At 44.4% G+C, this 19,737-nt stretch overlaps 1 protein-coding gene across 4 annotated transcripts in view; it reads right to left on the bottom strand.

Annotated features, from left to right (window-relative positions):
* NEURL1 (neuralized E3 ubiquitin protein ligase 1) overlaps positions 1–19,737 on the bottom strand; it is a 170,065-nt gene that overhangs the window by 84,315 nt on the left and 66,013 nt on the right. The window contains exons 2-3 of one of the 4 annotated variants that reach the window (XM_074907665.1): positions 14,975–15,038; positions 14,088–14,219 (exon numbers count right to left, since the gene is read on the bottom strand). The exons of 2 other annotated variants lie outside the window; for them this stretch is intronic. In XM_074907665.1, the coding sequence (XP_074763766.1) occupies positions 14,088–14,112 (25 nt within the window). In that variant the 5' untranslated portion in view covers positions 14,113–14,219; positions 14,975–15,038. Of the gene's footprint in view, positions 1–12,901; positions 13,042–14,087; positions 14,220–14,974; positions 15,039–19,737 lie in introns of those variants that run through there. One more of the 4 variants, XM_074907664.1, reaches the window with a different exon arrangement.

The raw sequence follows: 19,737 nt of genomic DNA, 5'->3' as shown, positions 1-19,737 counted from the left end.
CTTGCTTTGCCATCTCTTCCTCTTCAACACATCTTCTTCCTCCTTCACCTCCCTTGTCACAAGCATTAAAGTTTCTCAGCCACTTTCCTCTTACACGTCTTCCACTTCCTTCCCTGGCCTCACTTTATCCAGAACATTTCTCTTTCACTTAGGTTTACTTTTTTTTTTTTTTTTAAAAAAATCTTTTGCACTCTCCTGGTTTGTTCTCCTCAAGACAAACATGCCTTGTATCTTCTTATTTAAAACAAAACAAAACAAAACACCATCCCTCTCCTGAAACATAACAGGTCCTAGTGATTAACTGAGGCTTCTCAAATCTCACAAATCAGATGGATTTATTTTGGCAGCCCCCACTAGTTAATCTGTGAGGTATTCCTGTAAAGTAACTTGCACTGGGTACTAAGTGAGGTTACAGAGTTTTTCATCAAAATGGCATTTTTTCAGGTGCATTGCTGGGATTAAAGCATGAGAGCTCCCACCACTGAGCTGTTAAACTTCCAGCCTACCTGGCAGAGTGGCACAAGGGACAGAAGTAAAGCTGCCAGCCCAGTGCAGGACACCAGCTCTGCTCTCCAGCAACTTCTCGTTGCACAAATAGAAGTTATAACCAAGGACTTTTGCCCAGACCAGAAAGGTCTCCAGTAGCACTAGAAGTGTTAGCTACCACACAATCAAATTATTACTTTTTTTGCAGGAAAATAATTTAAGTACTGCTGAGGTGAAACCAGGAGAAAGGGCAACATTTCTCCCTTTACGCAAGAATTTGGCCATCCACGCACTCATTCCTTCATTAATCTGCACTTTCTGTACCACAGTCACAAGTGGAATCTAAATTACTGACTTTCCCCCTCTCATCTGGCTCTGCAGCACATGCTTGAACCAGTTTAAACACGCTCTACCAGTAATGAACCCCGTTTCTTTAGCAGACCAGCACGTGAACCTGGACCACTCAATTAAAACATGAAACTTCCAACAGCCAGTCAGGGCATAAAGTTACAGTTTATTTTAACAAAGATAAACCGCATCTCTGGTGCTTATTCCAAAGAAAAAGCATGTATACTATTCCATCACCCTATTCCATCCTAGCAATTCCACTGCCAGACCCACAGAGTTATTACTTAACATTTTGCTATAAATAGCTGCTGGAGTAGTCCATACAGGAACTTGTTTTCCTTAGCATCTGCTACAACAGGTCAGCCAGTAAAAGACCAAGGCTGTCGAATCCTTATTGCCTGAGAACAAGAGCACGTAGAGATGTTTTATTTCTTTAAAAGTGATCCTACCTGGTAGCCACCCCCTCATGCTGAATCTCAAAGACAGAAGAGATGGGTCATGCCCCCAAACTGTTTACAGTCTGCATATAAGAAAAGAACCAGCAAATAAATGGGACTAACATGAAGATAACTTTGTAAGTAATAGTATGTTTTATCTGAATTTCAGTTGATTTGAATGAATCTGTCAGGACATGTGTAGTTCAATAACTACAGCCGATGTAATTCCTTGCACCAGAGGACAGCGGGAGGTGACTTCACACTTCTGTCACCATAACAGAATATGGAAGAGCTTCAGTCCTCTGATTTGCATAGGCAAAAATACACTTCAGACTATAAGCTCAAAGGCTTTTCATTATAAGCCCTCATAGAAGTCCCATAAACTTTCATTATTATTTTCTTATGACTTGGGTAATGGAGTCATATTGTAGAAGAGACTACCCCAGTGTTTCTTGTGAGAGGGTGCCAAGAAAACTTTTGCCACCCTTAGCTTAGAAATTGTGTTAACATCAATGTGTGCAAGCTATGCAGAAGAAAACTTCCCAATGATTCAGTCTTCAGCCATTTTATACTGCTGCAGACTTACTAGCATGACCTTTCCTGACTCAGATGACCAGTTTCCATTTACTGAAGTTGGGTAACATACAGCAGGTGACTCGGGAGCAACATCATGATGACAAAGATGACTGCAGTTCTAAATAGCTGAAGGAAGAGAGATGTGCTAGAAAAGCAAGACAGCTTGGAATAGGAACAACACACTATTTTAAAACTCATGCAAAAGGGCATCTTTGCATATTGGGGTATTGATAAGAGCAGAAAGAGGAAGAAATTTGATGTCACGCGATTCAGAGCATTGTTCCTGATGTAGCCACATTCATGGCGTGACTGCCTTGAAGGTCATATGTGAATAGGAAACAAGCCTAAAGGGCTCAGGGAGCTTTATTCTCTTGGTGGAAAGACACCTACACTATTTCAGAGAGCAAGGAACAATTAAGTGTGGAGGCCAATTCATTCATCCATTTTCCTTGCTCTTTGTAGCTTGAAAAATTGTGGAAAATCCTTTAGTTTTTGTCCAGCTAAGGGGCATTTCTTCTGACAACAAAGACCACTGGATTTTATTTTTTAAGTCTGTAATTGCACCTGTTTCTCTAAGCCACAGCACTGAATTATAATTTAATAAGAACCACACTGCATCCCTGACAGATGCTCCTTCCTAGAGAGATGCAGCTGTTGAACTGGAATCTGCAAATCCAGACCTCTGGGCCATGAAGCATTTCCCTGATTAGTTTTCTGCACTTAAAAACAGATCTCAATGCATAATCTGAACCTACTGCTGTAAATACAGTACATAGAAGAAAAACAAAAAATATTTGTAACCAAACTGAAGTTGCACAAATCCAGAACTGATATCAATCTTTTTTTTTTTCCCAGAGAATGCACTGCAAAATCACTTCTCTGGACTACTGAAGTTATTTAAGGTAACTTGCACATATTTACACTTGATTACAGCTGCCCACACAACACTACACACCTCCTCCTGCATCAACTGAGCTAGCAGTACCAGGCACCCATATGTCATAAAACTACTGCTTCTGCCCCACGCTAAAAACAAAACGGATAAAGTCAGTCCACGAGGGTTCAAGCACAGATTTCCCAAAGTGTAGGATTAAGAGAAAATGCAAAGTGTATACTGTCATGTATATATAGCCAATGAATCTCAAAAGATTCCAGTTATCACATGCTAAAGAATTTCTCAGTCTCCTTCAAGCAAGTACACTGATCAGTCTGAAGCTGCAACCAGCTTGGGATGAGGCTCGACCTGGAGTCCCCAGTGAGCAGCTTTGCTGTATGAGGGTTCAGAGCAGAAAAGTCTCTGTGGGATAACTCACAAGTGCGTAAAGACAGCTCAGGTAGTCACTTTACAGATAATGGGATAGAAACACCTTCCAGCAAAATCGCTGAGGTGCCAGATCTCTGGTGAAAAGCATTAAGAACTGCAGTCATCTCTTGAAAACACGCTGAATTACTTTAACGCTCTTTCAAATCTATTTGTAGGACATTTGCAAGATATTTCTCTGCATTTTAACCTTTCTACCATAGGAATAGATAGCCTGAATGTTTTATCCTTTGTATGACAAATGCCACCTGCCTAGGAAGGATACAGGGAGCTGTAATCACTGCATCTCCATTTCAGGAATTCATTTCTAACATGATCCAAGATCTTCTACCACATCCCAAAGACAGACTTGCCCCCTTTCCCACCTAAACCTGACTGCTAGAAGCCATGTACAGAATAGCACAGGTCAAGGAGAGTAAGATCATTTTACAGTCAGTCACCATACAAAATCCACGCGATGAGGTACAGTGACATGGTATCTCAGTATTGAATCACCTGCCCTTGCTCAAGCAATAAAGCCTTGGGCTGGACAGAAAGGAGATAGGTTGTCCAGGAACATCCGTGCCACTTGATCAAGGTCTCTTTAGATAATTTTGCAAAGCCACTGATGGACAGAAGGATTAAGCCTAACTAGAAGGACAGCAACTCCTACCATGCCACCATGCTGCAGCTCCAGCTCTATGTAAGATGGACCAGCACCCATCAGAACTCCCAAAGTTGCACCTCTTCTAAATGCCTAGTTTCACTCAGAATCGGAAAACAAGGCAGCAGCATGAGTGACAGCCTCTTTCCCTTTGGAGATGAAAAATCAGAGGGTGGCATTGAACTACTTTAGGATAACCAGAAAAATAAATTGAGCAATTTTCCTTTTCTAAGTTGCATGAAATTCATGGCATCAGTAATGTCTTTGTAAAAGGAATTAGATTCTTAAGGCTCTATTTATATTTGATAATCTGATTCTATTTGGTGTGCAAAGACAGAAGTCATTTTGATCTGGGATGCTTCAGTTCATTACAGACACCCATATAGTTCAATCTTCCAGAGAGACTTTTGCTTTTAACTTTGTTTTTTATCTGTCTCTTTGTCAGCTGTCATTTTTTAACCTTTGAAAAATACCATTTCTTGACAATCCTTACGACTCCAGTCAGTCTCCCAACAGCCCTAGGGAAAAGTAAGGTTTTATTTAAAGTACTTTTAGTGAATATTAAAGATAGGCAGATCAAATCTGAAGTTGTAGCTTCCAAAACTCTCCTCCCAAAAGCCCTTTCTCTTGTCTCTCCTCGTCTCAAAAGCTAAATCCAATAAGACAATTGTTTTTCTTCTGACTGAAAGCCTGATCTGTGCAACAGAAACTAAAATCCAGGATTTATCTCATTCAAAAACTCTATCCCCAATGCCCTTGCCACCAAGTTGCCATTTGTTCAGTTTTCTAACATTTCGCTTTTCCAAGCAAGAAAAAGTAAAATCATGAAGATTATTTTCCTCAAGTGTTTACCGGAAATCTTTAAAGTAGCAACCAATCCACAGCATTTAGGCCAGAGCTGTGACGAATGCCTGTTGAGCTGCAGCACTTAAACCACTTGCATTTTAAACAGCAGTTTGTCAAGTGATGTTAATTATTTGGGAGGTCTATGCTCCTAGAAACATAAACATTTCTTTTTACACTGATCACATTTTCTTTTCCATGTGGTGCTTCCAGCAGAGACTGAAATCAAAATGGCTTCTTTGTGTGACACGGTGTGGTTTACAGCTCAGTTCCCCCTCTACACTTGCAAGCAGGGGGTAGCATCGCAGCGGGCCTTTGCGTAGGACCTTCCTCATCCTTGCTTTGCAGGTGAAGACCTCCTCTCCACAGTGGAAGAGCTCTCCCAGGCTCAAACCCATCCACCCTCCCTGAGGCTACACAGCTTCCCTCTGGCTGATTACACAGGTCTGGGACTTGCAGTAGTCTGAGGATCAGAAAGCAAGCAAAGGGCTCCGTCACTAGGAAGCACCTCAGGGAACAGAAGAAGAATAGGCCCTTGCAGGAGTCAGAGTCAAAAAAAACCCCAACCTCCAGACCTGCCAAGGTGCAACTCAAACACAGGCATATGCTTCCTTCAAAGCGCCTCCCGGTTCAACAGGCACTGCTTTTGAGGTTGCAGCCTTAATGCCTGAGCTCTGCCTAAGCCAGGCCACAAGCCTGACAGACGCTTGAAAAACACATTTTCAGTCCTGCCCTGGTATCTCACAGCAGGTCTTGCTTTTCCCTGACAAATCTGTTGGCCAAAAACTTCCAGTGTCATATCCACGTGGTGCCACGTGGCTGCACAGGAGAGTCTATCACAGAGAAAATATGGCAGTGTTAGAGAAAGTTTCATGAAATCGCAGCAAGCAACCCAAAGACTACCTGCAGCAAGACTAAAACAGCGTTCTCAGAGCCACACTGAGCCATCTGAAGTCAGTTGTGGGCACTGTCTCATTAGGTCTCTGTGTGCTTTGATCCATAAGGCTTTCTCTCCAAAGGTAGTCAAAGATGGGACCGGTTTCTCCTATCCAGGTAAATTTCACAGAGAGGTCACTGCACATCCATCCTGCTTGCGACAAATGTTGGGTCTTCCGCTGTTCTCCAGACTTCACTGACAATGCCAGCTGTGAGTGACTTCTTGAGCCCTGGGGCCTAAACCAGCATGTCTGGGTAGGTCACCTCACACGGACCAGCCTCACACAGCCCCCGCACAGAACTGCCATATTAGCTACAACGTGATGGGGCAAATCCAGACCGCGGGTACTTTGTGTTACTTGAGCCTGCATGCCTCCCCTCCGTATTAGAAAGTATTTACTAGTATAGGCAGAACACGATGCAAACTGAACCACAAAAAGGAGCTGATTTTCATAGCAAGGGACCTTGGTTTATCACAAAGGCTTCTCATTAAAAAGTGATTTTAACTTGATGGACAGGGCAAGAACTCCAGATTTCTGCTGACACTGGCTGTTGGGGGAAGGCAACCAGAGGCACACTGTTTACATTCTGTGTCATGTTTATTAATGTATACAGCTTTTACTGCATCCCCTTTTTACTAATTTCCCTTTTTCTTTAAAATAAAAGTGCTATCAACATTTCTAACAGGAAAAAACATGCTAATGCATCCAATCAGTTATCACAGCTCTCTGAGCCCACCTCCCTTGCTGTGCTGTCAGACCCCACAGATAAACCAAAGATAAACTCTGATAAACCAAAGGACTCCTCTCCCCAGCCCTACCAACTGCAGTCATCTTGAATGTTATTTTTAATGCCAGCCTTCAAGAGACAATCGAGGACAGCAACAAGGAACAGAAATACTGGAGAGACTAACTCAAGAGCTAGAGAAGGTGGCTCTGACTCATTTTTGACCAGCTTTACTCAGATAAATACGTTTTCAAAGCAAAACATTCATTTAGATGGGGGGGATAGCTAGCGAGTAAAATGAACAGACAACAACACTGATAGGGAGCAACTCTAGAGCACAGCACAGAGATATGCAGGGCTGCAGCATATGCTCTGACCATGGGCACCTGTACCACAAGGCTTGCAGCTGGCAGCCACGCTCTTACAGTCTCTGAGAGGCAAGATCTCTCCTGACCTCCAGCTCAGTACCCTGCTGAGCCATCAGTAATCCCTGCCAATTCCCGAGGGCAATCGATCAGGATCAATGCTTTGCTTTCACTTTCCAGGAAACTCCCTTTCCCTTAGTTTTAATCCTTTTTCAGATTGATCTCAATGCAACCATCTGCATGTATGGATATCATTAATGTAAAATTCTTTAGTGAAATGAAAGCAGTCCCTTCAATTTTGAGATATATGTCTAGAGGCCACCTCTTCTTAATTCCTGCTAGATGGTAATTGTATTTGTTTAGCAAATTTATTTTATACTATTAACAACATGGATCTTCTGGCTGTGGGAGTACTTGTTTTGATTAAGCATGCAAATGATTCCCTAGGACACGTCAAAGGATCCTACAAACCTTCCTGAAGAGACACATGGTACCTCTAAATTAATTGAATGATAGCTAAACAGATCACCCATAATTCTTAAGAAAACAGGCGTTAAGTAAGGAAGACGTGAAGAAGAATCAAGAGGTAAGAATGCTTCCACTTCAAAGAGGGAGAGAGGATCAGTCAAAGAGGAGACAAATAAGAAACAAAATCTGACAAAAAACATTCATTCCCTAGGTCCCACCAGAACAGAGTATCAATTCATCACAGAAAAACTAACACAAAAATGCCATGAAAGTAAAGGACAAAATGAGAACGGGGATGCTTTCTGCTCTCACCACTTGTAGCAGGACCCCTACAGTCAAATACTGCCACAACTGATGAAAAAGTAATTTGCTTTTCACGATAAATAGAACAGTTTTCAAGTGTAAACATGGTTACCCATTAAAACTCTATATACAGAGGTACTACACACTTCATTTTCAGAAGTGTTGTCAGCAGTCAATACACTTTACTATCAGCCACCTTTGGACATTGGCAGGTGACCTACAGGTCAGAGGCATGAACCGAAATAATCTCTGGAAGCTCCACTTTTAGCAAATGCCAACACTGCCTTGGCACCCTGCCCAGGGTCTTCTGCACCAGTTAATCCAACCCTGAGCAGGATTAATTTCTCACAGACACACACACACTCATTCGCTTTCAGGGCTATATACCAATTGTGCTGAAAGCAAAATGAGTTTAGAAAGAGCCTTTTCTCCCCAGTTCTGTATCAGTTCTCAACAAGTAATTGCAGGATATGGGAGATGTTAACCCCCTAGTGAGGCTGATCCCATCACCAGCAACTCCATCAAATGAGAAGTTACCCCAAAAACTAGGCAATAATTTAGAGATGATAAGAATACAAAGTAATTTGCAAAGACATCTCACTAACGATTGGTGCTGTCAGGCCTCTGTTTTTTCATTATTGTTGTTTCTTCTTGGATATTTGCAGTTTTAATTAGGTATAAGAAGATGGAAACTATTAAATGCAAAGGTGCATACAACAGTGTGGCGTGGAGTACGTTGTTTAGTGATACTAACTTCAGCGTGAAATTTGATATTTTGAATGGTCACTGCGGTATAGACAATGAATATACAGTGAGAAACAAAGCATGTGGCTGATTTCAGAACTTGCATATAGATATACCATTCACTACACTACAATGAATTAAGAGGAAGACAAAAACAGAGCTCTATTGTGCAAAGTAAGACTAACGACGTTGCATAGGGTAGCTATGTTACACTAGGGAAATGGCCTCCACCCTCTGCTATTCTCAAAGCAGCAGCTCTGCAGCTCTCCCCAGGGCTGAGGGCTTCCACACAGCACCTGAATATCCGGTACCTCCGGCCAAAGAGTGTGAGCCAGACCCAGAAATTGTTCTCTGGGAGAACAAAACACAGAGGAAGGACAATGCCAGTGCTTCATGCGTCTTTTGCACAGGAATAAGCAGGAAAGTCTATGGAAAATAAGATCCGGATGAAATGGGAAATGAATCCAGCCAGCCACCCAAAAGTTATTGCCCTACAGCACAGATGGAGTCCTGCCACACTGCAACTCCTGCTTCCCTCTCCCTTTCTGCAGCACAACCACGCAACTGTGGCTGCGCTGCTGACCAGGCCTATACACGTGGTAAGGGCAAAATCTGGCCATGCGTAACACTTATATGGGCCTCTATATACACCACACAAAGGCACCCTAGCCATTATTTATATTGTATCCACAATTTATAGAGCATCATCTGCAAGCAGCTGAAAAACTCATCCATTCAAACTGAAAATCATATCTGTCAATCAGTATTGCTTCCCAGGATAAAAAGCTGATGTGCTCTCACTAGGGACTTCTTTGCAACGACATCGATGCCATACAATTACAGTTTGGAAAATGTGGCACCAGATATATTTTTCCCTGCTTCTTGTAAAAATTATTTCACTGCAAAATACTGATGAATGCCTGTGCTGTAATTAAAACAAAAATAAAATTAAGTCATGCAATGAGGGGCTTAATAGTAATTATGACTTGTAGGATGGAAGGTTATTGAGCAAATGTGCAGGTACGTACAGACTCACGTATTCCCTGCACATGAATTAATCCACTGTGTAAGCTTTAGCTACTCAAAAGCCCTCTGTAGAGATGCGTACAAGTCAATCACTAACCTCTGCACGTCTACATACACTGAATCTCTCTTCCAGCACAGTGCAGCAGCTTACTTGGCTAAACCATCACTTTGTGTCAGTTTGGTTCTGAGTGAAAGAGGAATAAAAAACACTTCAGTGGGTTTTTTCCTCAGACAGAAACTCCTGGACTTGGCCCAATAAAATTAAGAATAGGATCTTCTGCAAATAGTTCCTTGCTCATAGCCTTAAGGAGGAATTAAAAATTACTGCAGTAGGTGACAGTTAAATCAAACTCATAACAAGAACATACATATTATGACATATGCATCTATTAGAGATATGTTTCAAACATGACTAGGTAGCAAGTAGCTTAATATAAATATTTAGTAAATTCTGCCTATGTTATAGGAAGACCATAGTATACAATTATTCTTGAAGAAACCAGCCGCAGATGAAACACAAGCAACCATATTAACATTTCCTGTTAAAATATTGTTAAAGCAAACAACAAGCAATCATATTAAGATTTCCTGTTTAAAATATGTATAGATATTACTTTTTAAATAGCAAGTAAACATCCTGTCCATCAAGGTTGTGTTACCTTTGAACTTCCTATCTCAACTTTTCTTTTCTTTGCATAGAGAGCTCTGGAAAGCACCCCAAGGGCTTCTGTTGATGACGGTGGGAAAGGGAGAGGGAATGGGGAACAGGAGCAGAGACTATTAGGGTGCCAAGTGCAGGGAAACAGATGGAGACTGTGAGTGCACTTCAGCACTGCACATCATTTCACAGAGAAGAGTGACCAGCTCCCATGTCCCAACATGTCAAGCCATCAGATGCCTCATTTCAAAAACAAAGGTGCTGCCTCTCATGGTACAAGGCCATTGGGGTTTGTTTGCTTGTGAGCAATGAAGTTGGAGGTGGGTCTCTCCTGGAAAGCTCAGGCAACTGATCCTTCAGTGACCCAGGTTCAAAGCTTATTTTTCTTCCCAGTCCCATCAGGTGGGACACTTTCCTTCAGGTGACTCAGGAGCCATTCAGCACCCACTAACTCCACCATTAGGACAGACTAGTGCAGCTCTCCTGCACTGCCACTGTATTAATGGGAAAGCAGGGTTTTCACTCAGGCAGATGCCTGCCCATGCGAACACGCATGTACCTCACTGTATGGCTCAGATGGGATCAGCACAGCACCACCTTGCAGGGCTTCATACAATAGACCTGAGCAGCAGCACAGACTTGGGGACATCCAGCGTCACCACCACCGACCCACACATCCCTGCGCATGATGCATCGCCCACCCATGGCTTTCCTCCTGCCAAAGGATACTGAGAGTCCTCTGCCCAGCAGGAATGCTGCGTGGCTTAGCTTTGCTGTTTGAAAGCAGACTGGTGGGTGAAAGAGGGTAAAATGATGCCAGGTGTTCCTCATCATGACAGTCTGTGTATGGTCGCACTCAACTGCTATAAACTTCTATCCTTATATCAGAGCACCTACAGCTTTTAAACATCACCACCCTGATTTTATGCTTTTTTGAAAGGGTGCCTCCCTTATGAAGCCACTTCAGGAGCTTTTGTCCCAAATTACTTTTCCAACCCCTGCCAAGGTCAGGGTGGGCCCCCAGAGGAGCCAGAGACCCGGGGCACCGCTCTGGGCACACGTCTTGTGGAAACCAGCTGCCTCCCCAGGACCAGCTCAGCAGAGCCACAAGCAGACAGCCTGTGCAATATCTCCCCATCTGAGCTAATTTTCAGTGAGATTAAATTACTTAGGTGCTTGTGAAAATTCCAGCCCATCCTTGCAACACAGAGAGGTCACCAGAAATGTCTGGAGGACATGAATTTATGTTTTACCTGTGCTTTCTAACAACAAAGGATGGCAGCCCCCAGGGCTGTCAATACAACTCCTTTCAGTATCCTTACATTCATTTTCAATTATGCTTCAGAGAAATGGATAAGGTTTCAGTTCTCTTTCCCCAGCTATTTTGAGACACATCTGAAACAGAAATATTCAACAGAAAGATGGAACTGGAGGAACGGTAGCCACGGAAAAACCACAAGTGCAGATGCAGGCTATTTTTGTTAAATGTGCTTTGTTGCATGACTTTTTATTATTATTTTTTTAAAATATGATGCATATCCATTTTTTTTTAAAGCATCACTGTGCTAAACACAGCAGTGCATCACCTCTGAATATAAAAAAGCCTGTAGCCCCTCTGTATGAAGAGGGAAATTTGAGTTAATTACCCACATCTCCTCATTAGTGTGCCTCTTCCAGCAAAATAAAAATTAAAGAGAAGCACACTCGCTGGAGTAGAATCGCTGAAAGGCAGAAGTTGCAGGATTACTGTGCAGTGCGCTGTCGGCTGCAGGCAGGAGAAAGAAGGAATGCCAAGTCCCTGGCATACACAGGAAACATGTATAACTATTATTCTTTCCCAGAGAGTTTTTTTTCAAATTCATTCAAATAATGCTTCAAAGGGGAAAAGGCACTTAAAATCACAAGACAACAGCCAGAGCTCATTTTTTATGTTGACCAACAGTACTCTTATTCTGCATATTACATGTATATCATGAGATTAGAGAAGAAATATGGTCAGGCCACAGAAACTTCAGAATACAATGAACAAATAAAAATCTCTATTGAGACATGCTTGCAAAGTATCTTTAGGAAGAAAGTAATCTACTTCCTAACTATGTCCATTTGTTTCTTAAACGACAGGGTTTGGACCTGGTGGAAAATATGAGAAGACTGTTAGGTGAATATTCACAGCCTAAGCCTATATACCTCACGCATCTCTATTCAAAGGATAGGAGATACTCCAAGCCCACGCGATGCTTTACCTGCGTCCTTCATACCCATATTTACTACTGTAGCAAGGAAGTGTCTCTGAAAATGCATTCATACCGCACCGAACACGCAGCACATTTACTACATCCAGAGTTAACCGGAACATTTCAGAGCAATAGGCAAGTTTAACATTAAGGAGTGCAATATTCTTGCAGAAGTATTTATGGCATGAGATCTGTGCAGACAGGGACATGGCTAGTATCGCACGTTGCCTATAGATTCAAATTCTGGTTTAACGTTGGCCTGTGCAGGATATTCCAGATCCTTTCCAGCTCCCCCCACTCCCCCGCTTTACATTAGCCAGCAAACGCAGACAGCGAGCTGCTCTCAGCGGCTTTAGCTTCGTCTAAAACCAGTCAATTCAAACCAACGCTCATTCCAAGCCGTAGCAATTTAAAACGAAATAAACCAGAATTTGTGTTAAGAAGAAACTGGCGGTGGAAAGGAAAAACAAGGTGACTGTTTCGAGCGCCTACCAAGCTGCCTTGCAGTAACCTTTACCATCGCTCAGCTGGTGTTTCCCGGGGGGGGCTGTCAGACCGCGCACACCCCGACACAGTCACTTTCTTTTCTCCCCCGAGCGCTCCCCGCAGGGGCAGGTTCGTGTCCGCCCCCCGGCCGCACGGCCAGAGCAGCACACACCCCCCGAGCCGCGCCGCCGCCGGGAGCGGGATGCTCCGGGAGCGCCGCCCGGGCAGCGCCCGCATCCCCCCGCCGCCCCCCGCTCCGCTCCGCGCCGCGGCGGAGGGGTGGCGGCGGGCCGGTCCTTACCGTAGAGGAGGCTCCTCGTCACCTGCCCCCCCATGGCCGCGCAGCCCGGCGGGGGCTCGGCCGGCTCCCGCTCCGCCGCCCCGGCCCACGCGGGAACCGGCTGCCCCGCGCCGGCTGCCTCCACCCACTCCCGCGCCGCCCGCCGCGGCACCGGCCCTAGGAGCTGTCATGTTTATTTACATAAGAAGGAGGAGACTTCGCGGCTTCCTGAAATAGCTGCCGGCGTTTCATCGATGCAGCGTGTCCCCCCGTCCCCTCCCCACTCGCCCCCCCCCCCCTCACACGCACGCAGTCCCACAGTGCAGGACGCAGCGGGCAAAGGCATCCACGTGCGATGCTGCCCTCGCTATGTGCTGCTGGAGGGGGCTGCTGGCCGGGCTGGAAACCCGGCGGTACCCGGCTGCCCGGCAACACCACGAACAAAGCAGGAGGCATTGCCAACTTCACTGAAAAAAAGAAAAAAAAAAAAAAAAAAGTAAGGACTCATTTATAAAATCAAACGACTTTAGCCATTTGAAACTTTCGCTACCCAGTGGTTCGGTATCCTAGCGCAAAGCCCTGGAATAAATTAGAATGGGGGAAAAGAAAAAAAAAGAAAAAGTTAAAAAAAATTATTACCAGACATCACCGCACCAGAGTCTTCATATGGCCTCTGCTGGTTAATTATTAATTATTCAATACCAAAGAAGTGCTTGAAATGCAGAACGGTTCACTACAGACTGTAATAATAAAAACATTACCCCCCGTAAACTCTTTTGTGCGAGGCTTGCACGCTCAGCCCAGATAGAACGCCTCCTGCTCTCCAGCTCATTCCCTCTGCTGATGGATAATGGCCAGTGTTATTACAGCAGAGGGATGCCAAGGGTGGTGCAGGGAGGTGCGCTGGGTGCCGCAGCCAGGGCTGGTCCCTCGGTTGCTCTCTGCACCCTGCGGTTCCTCTCCATCTCCAGCACCGCACGCCCCTGCCCGCACACACATCTCCGGGCATCTCTTCTGTCCACTGCTCTAAGGGTAAATTAACACAGCAGGCACCGAGCTGCCACAGCCGGCCATGGGATATCCCAGTTGGATCATTTAAAACTAGCTCATGCATCTTTATGCTACGCCGCAGTCGCTCTTCACTCTGCAAAGGAGCGGGAGTCAAACTTATGCAGCCGCAAGTGCAGCTCTGCCTCCCAACTCTTACCATGGTGCTGGGCAAATCCTGCCATCCCACTGCCTCGACTCTGCCACCGGAAAAATGGGAAATAAGATTTTCTCTTGCCTGTGTTGTAAGGATTATTGCTTAGGATGGCTGGGTGTTGAGGTCTCAGCACTTCTGGAAAAAAAAAAAAAAAACCAAAAACAAACAAAAAACCACCACAAAACAGTGCAAAAAAAGCCCAAGCCGTAAAGCACAGTCAGGGTGTTTGCACTAACGCTGCGTGCGTGAGGAAAGCTGTGCCCAGCATTTCCAACCTGCGAGAGGAGCCTCTCCCCAGCCCGCCAGCAGCAGGCGGGCACCACCACCAGCTCACCCGCTGGCTGCCGCCTGCCCAGCCGAGGAGACACGCACCCGGACCCCAGAGCCAAGCAGCAGCTCTTTCCTAGCTGAGCAGCACGCAGGCAGCGCTCCGCTCCTCCCTGCCCAAAGTCACACTCTGCAGAGCTTACGGCAGCTTCTTGGCAGAAGACTCTTCCTTTTTTTTTTTTTTTTTCCTTCTATTTTTTCCCCCTCCCCTCCCAGACGATGCTGCATTTACAGCAGCAGTGGTGCGGGGTGAGGACACATCCCCAGGAGCACCGCAGCGTGGTCCCCGCATCCCAACGGTGGAGGACACCTCTTGGGTCACATCAACCCATCACAGCACCCTGCTCTCCTGCCACGCCACTGGGGACCCACAGATGCCACAAGGACATTGCCAGTTTCGTCTTCTGGCAGGTTGCCCACCCACTCGGGCTGACGGCAAAGGGTCCCGAGCGCTTACACCATCAACTACCACGTTTCACTCGGAGGAATGAAGATTTACCTGGTCATTCAACCCCAAATTTTCTCCCTCAGTTTCTCATTTTAGTTCTGCTTTCCATCCTTACCTTAATCTTGCTACAGCTCTGTGAATAATTGACTTCTTGGTTCACTGCCTCAACCAAGAGATTGCTAGGGAAAAAAAAATTCATTTCATGTTGGCCCAAAACTGAATGCTTTGTGCATCTCACTGAACAAAATGTTTCTTTAACTCAAAATGAAGCATTTTATTTTTGGAGTTATTTTTACCTCATTTTTTCAAGTTATGGTCATTGAATCTAGCTCTGAAATTATGTCTTAAAAAAACCATTAAGCCCTTTGTTTTGAATATACCAAAAGGGAAATTTTGAATTCTTATCTTTTCAGATTATTTTATTTTTTGCAATTTATTGGCTTTGTTTGTTTGTCTGAGGGGGAGGGTGGAGAGGGTAGACTGCCAGAATGAGTCATCCTGTTTGGCAGAAAATTATAAACAATTTCAATTGATTTAAAAATTGCCCTTTTTTTCAGAAAAAGTCCAGCACCCCCCTCCTGAACTTCCCCCACTGCTGTGGAGCAGCTCCTGGGGGACGCTGCCCAACAGAGCCATCCATGGTAGTCAAACAGCCTACATCTGACCTGTTCCATGATAATTCCTCAAGGATTACTTGCCATATGGCAAATCTTCCCTTCACAGCCATGTTGTGCTGGAACTTATTCCTGATTTGGTCTTATCACCTCCAAGTTCATTTCAGACCTTGCCCTCTTCCAAATTCCTCTTCAGTCCTTCATGTTTCTGATTTGCTCTAGACATAGATAAAACCTATCTACAACCCTGTTCCTATTTTACAATTCTGACAATACCCTCTAGGTCCCCTTGGGGGTATTTCTTTGCCCTTGACAATACACATAAAAATAAGCATAAAAATCAATATCATCACCATTTGTGCTCCCTTCTAAATCACTGACAAAGTTATTAGGGCTGGACCCAACAGAAACCCAGCCCCTAAATCCATTCCCATTCGTGAACAGCGTCCAGCAAACTCTGGCCAAGCAGCAGTGCTGCTGTCCAAGCCAGGAGGAATCTGCTGCAGGAGTATTTTGAGGCAGCATCTGATCTTGCTAAATATACCTATTAACCAGAAGAGTAGGACACTGAGGCTGCAGATGACTTCTGTAGATAGATTCACGGTCATCAGGCTGTGTATTAGACTAAAACCTGGGATCATTCTAAGCAGCCTTGAGAAGACATCAGGGCACCTCTCCCACCCCTCCCAGGATAAAACCCTCAGCCCTGGGCATTGGGCAGTGGGTTTGGGTATGAAGCTGAGGGGTCATGAGCACCTTCACTGCTTCCCTGGTGTCCTGGTCAGAAAGCTAAAAGTCAGCAAGGAGCATGCCGGAGACCCACCATGATCTGGGAAAAGACATCCCAACGTGGCCAAACAGCCCATTCCACCCCAACTGATGGAAAGCAGCAGAGATATCTCCAAGGAACCCTGGCAGGGAAAGCCAGCTCTGCAGGACCTGCCTTGCACAGGAGGAGATACAGAAAAAAGGTACAAAGAGACAGGGAAGAAGGATAGAATGAAAAATCCATCTCATGGAGATCAAGGATAAGATTATACACACGCACAGGCCAGGCCAGGAAAATGAAATTTCAGTTCATGTGAGCCTCATGTAGCTAAAACTCTCTTGGGACTGGATTTGGCTCTATGGAGAACTGGAGATTACTCTTCCTAAGGATGACAAAACAACCTCTCTTGGTGGGGGATTCACTGACTTTAACGGTGCTGCAGGTAGACACATCCCGCCGAGAAACAGTCCAAAAAGTTTCCTTGAATATCAGTATGGGGAAAAGGGAGGAGCTGTGGAAATCAATCTGATATTTGCCAGGGATGTGGAATCTTCTCTTAATGCTTTTTATGTTTGAAAACGTGCCATCAATTTCTGTATTACCACTTGCACTTGACTTTATGGTAACAAACAGATTAACTAGAAATTGTCCTTTTTCACTCAGTACAGTAGCTCTCAGCAAACAGCTGGAGATCATCTAGGAAGATAGAAGAATTTAGAGGAACATATTCTCAGGTATTTTTTCAGCATGAGTCACTGACTGCTATTAAAGGGAAAACTTTACCTGTACAGAAAACATATTTCTTCCAGGAACCTCTGCCACTCTAACTCCAGAGGAAAAATGATGTTCTCAACAGGAAAATATCCAAGAGATCTCACCAGCATGTGCTAGTGCACAATGAACAGGAATCAGAGCTAGGAAATCCTGCATTCTATGCTTGCTTTTAACATTAATTTATTGCCATTAATGGAGGGGGCTTAGACTAAAGACATGTCTCGCTTTCAATTCTTTATCTGTAATGCAACGATACAGATACTGCCCTAGCAAAAGGTATGCTGATTAGTTGACACTTATGCAGCCATTTGAGAATATAATGAGTTATGTCATTATTAAGCATAATTATAAAGCTGCAGCTCTGGATGAAAGCCAAATCTCAATGTGTAAGTCAAAGAATATTCAAAATTCTGGGTGAAATTCTTAAAATCAAAATCACCACTCACCTACAAACTACGTCACCACAACCACTAACCCAAGCACTCAATTATCCCAGTACAATTCTCTGCAGACACAGCAGGAAGGGGAATTTAAGGACAGGGAAAATCTTTAGGCTGATTATCCACCTCACATTTGCACTCAGCTTAAATGAGACATCAGTTGCGTTTGCTTTAGTGACAGGAGCCGCAGCGGCGCAGTGGTAAAGGCTGCCTCTTGGTAGGGCAATGAAGACGTCAGCGAGGTGTTGTAATGGATGTCCAGAATATGGATTGATTTGGTGAAGGAAACACAGCAATGGTAGGAGAGCCCGAGGTCTCATGTCACTCCTCGGGGGCTGTGATCCCTGTTCACCCAAAGCCAAAGCTGCCACAGACATTCCAAGCTTAACTCTGACCCTACCAGTGCTCAGCGTTTTATCATAACCTCCCTGAGCAACTGTCTGCAGTGCTGGAGAGGGGCAAGAGGCTGAGCAATGAGTAGGATTTCCAAGGCAAAGAAATGAACTGACCTCAGGCCAAGGTGCATGACGTTTTTCCATCAGAATGCAAATGCTCGCAAGCCCCCACTGGATGTTGGATTTATCTTCAAAGACAGTGACTCAGTGCATGAAGGTGTCAGGAAAGAAATTAATGCCCCAAAAGCCAAGAGTGACCCCTCCTCCTTGAATACTTTTGGGATAATATATTGCAAAAACCTTCTGGGTCAGTACAAGGTAGCAGAAACTGCAAATGAGCGTGCATTGGGCTAACCAGCATTTCTGAAAAGTAGCTTTTAGATGATACAGAAAACCTGTGCCTGCTTTGGTGCAATACCCCTGGAATCTGCCCAAAGCCCATTCCCAAGGGAAAAGTATCATGCTGTTCATGATGTCAACTACACCTTCAAATGCTTCCAGTCCTCACCTTCGTTTATATGATAAATTAATATTAGCAGCTTAGCCTCTCACTGCCATTTCAGACTAACTCTTCAAGCACAACAAGATTCAGAGGAATCTTAGGCCTATCCATACGTAATGGAAAATTAAGAAAAAAGCATCTCACTAGAAGAAACAGTGTCACTTAAAAAAACAAAGAAATGCTGATTGGTAACACTCACCTGATGAAGTTGAATTTTGCTTTCAGAACAAGCATAAGAACCAGAGAGAAAACTACAGTTTCTATCATCAAGAAAATATATTCTTTAGTCTCATGTGAATATTTTTACTCTGACTGGAGGCACAGCACAACAGCAGCATGGCAGAACCAAGAAATCCATTATTTCAAGCCCAGTTCTGTGGCTGTTAAATGTTTGGAAACTTCAAATAGTATCATCCCATGCGATAAGGCACTACGACAGCCATTAGCGACAAAAGCGTAGTATTCTTCCATACAGAGCTAGAGGCAATACTGGTACATGTATATACTTTTTATATTATATAAAGTAGCTCATTCACACTTTATCATAGGCAGTATCCAAACTCTGCACTGAAAAATGAAATTACCAGATGGAATCATCAGCATTTTTATGGCATCTTCCCTTTAACATGTGACTGTTGAGTAAATACCACATTTGTTTTCACAGTATTCCTGTAGGAAGAGGTGATGCACCTCTGCCTGAGCTAGAGCAGCGTATTTTGAATTTCTGCAAAAAGTTAAGCAAGGATCTTACAAGCAACAGGTTAATTTGCTCTAACAATCTTCATTCAATGCTTTCTGGAAACGGCACAGGCAGGAGGTCTGTGAAACCAAAGAGGTAAATAAAGTAATCAGACAGCACCAGCACCAGAGTACAAATGAAGGTTAGACAGACAGCTTCCACTCCAGCGTGTGAGAGCTTTTGAGAGCTTGACTTTGTAATCTTAATAATGTTCCCTTGGCATAGAGGTGTAATTTCTAAAGATTTTTCTTAGCAAATAGCGTGACAGGAGAGAATAACCTCTGTACTTCCCATCCCACCCTTCCTGAGAAAAGCCTCTCACTTGAATGCACTGATGTTTGTAACCAAGCAAACGCACCAGTATGTTTGTGATGTAAATATTAGTCTAACAGAGAAACACCCTTTTATGACCCTGTCGAAAGTCCTTCAGAGAAGGCAGCGAAGGGCAGCAAGGTCCAAAAGAAACCTTCTGGGCTGGTGAGACTGGCAGGCAGGGACATGCCACCCATCCATGAGACAATGTCCCCCACCGCGTGTGCCCGCACAAAGTCTCAGCCTGGGCTTGGAAAGGCTCCCAGGGTCACAGAGAGAAGTCCCTGATCCCCTCCCAGGACTGACTCCACATGCACCCCTTCTCATCCCAAA

The sequence above is a fragment of the Athene noctua genome, chromosome 5, assembly GCF_965140245.1.
Source record: "Athene noctua chromosome 5, bAthNoc1.hap1.1, whole genome shotgun sequence".
Lineage (NCBI taxonomy): Eukaryota > Metazoa > Chordata > Aves > Strigiformes > Strigidae > Athene > Athene noctua.
This window is presented reverse-complemented; position numbering and strand designations above follow the sequence as displayed.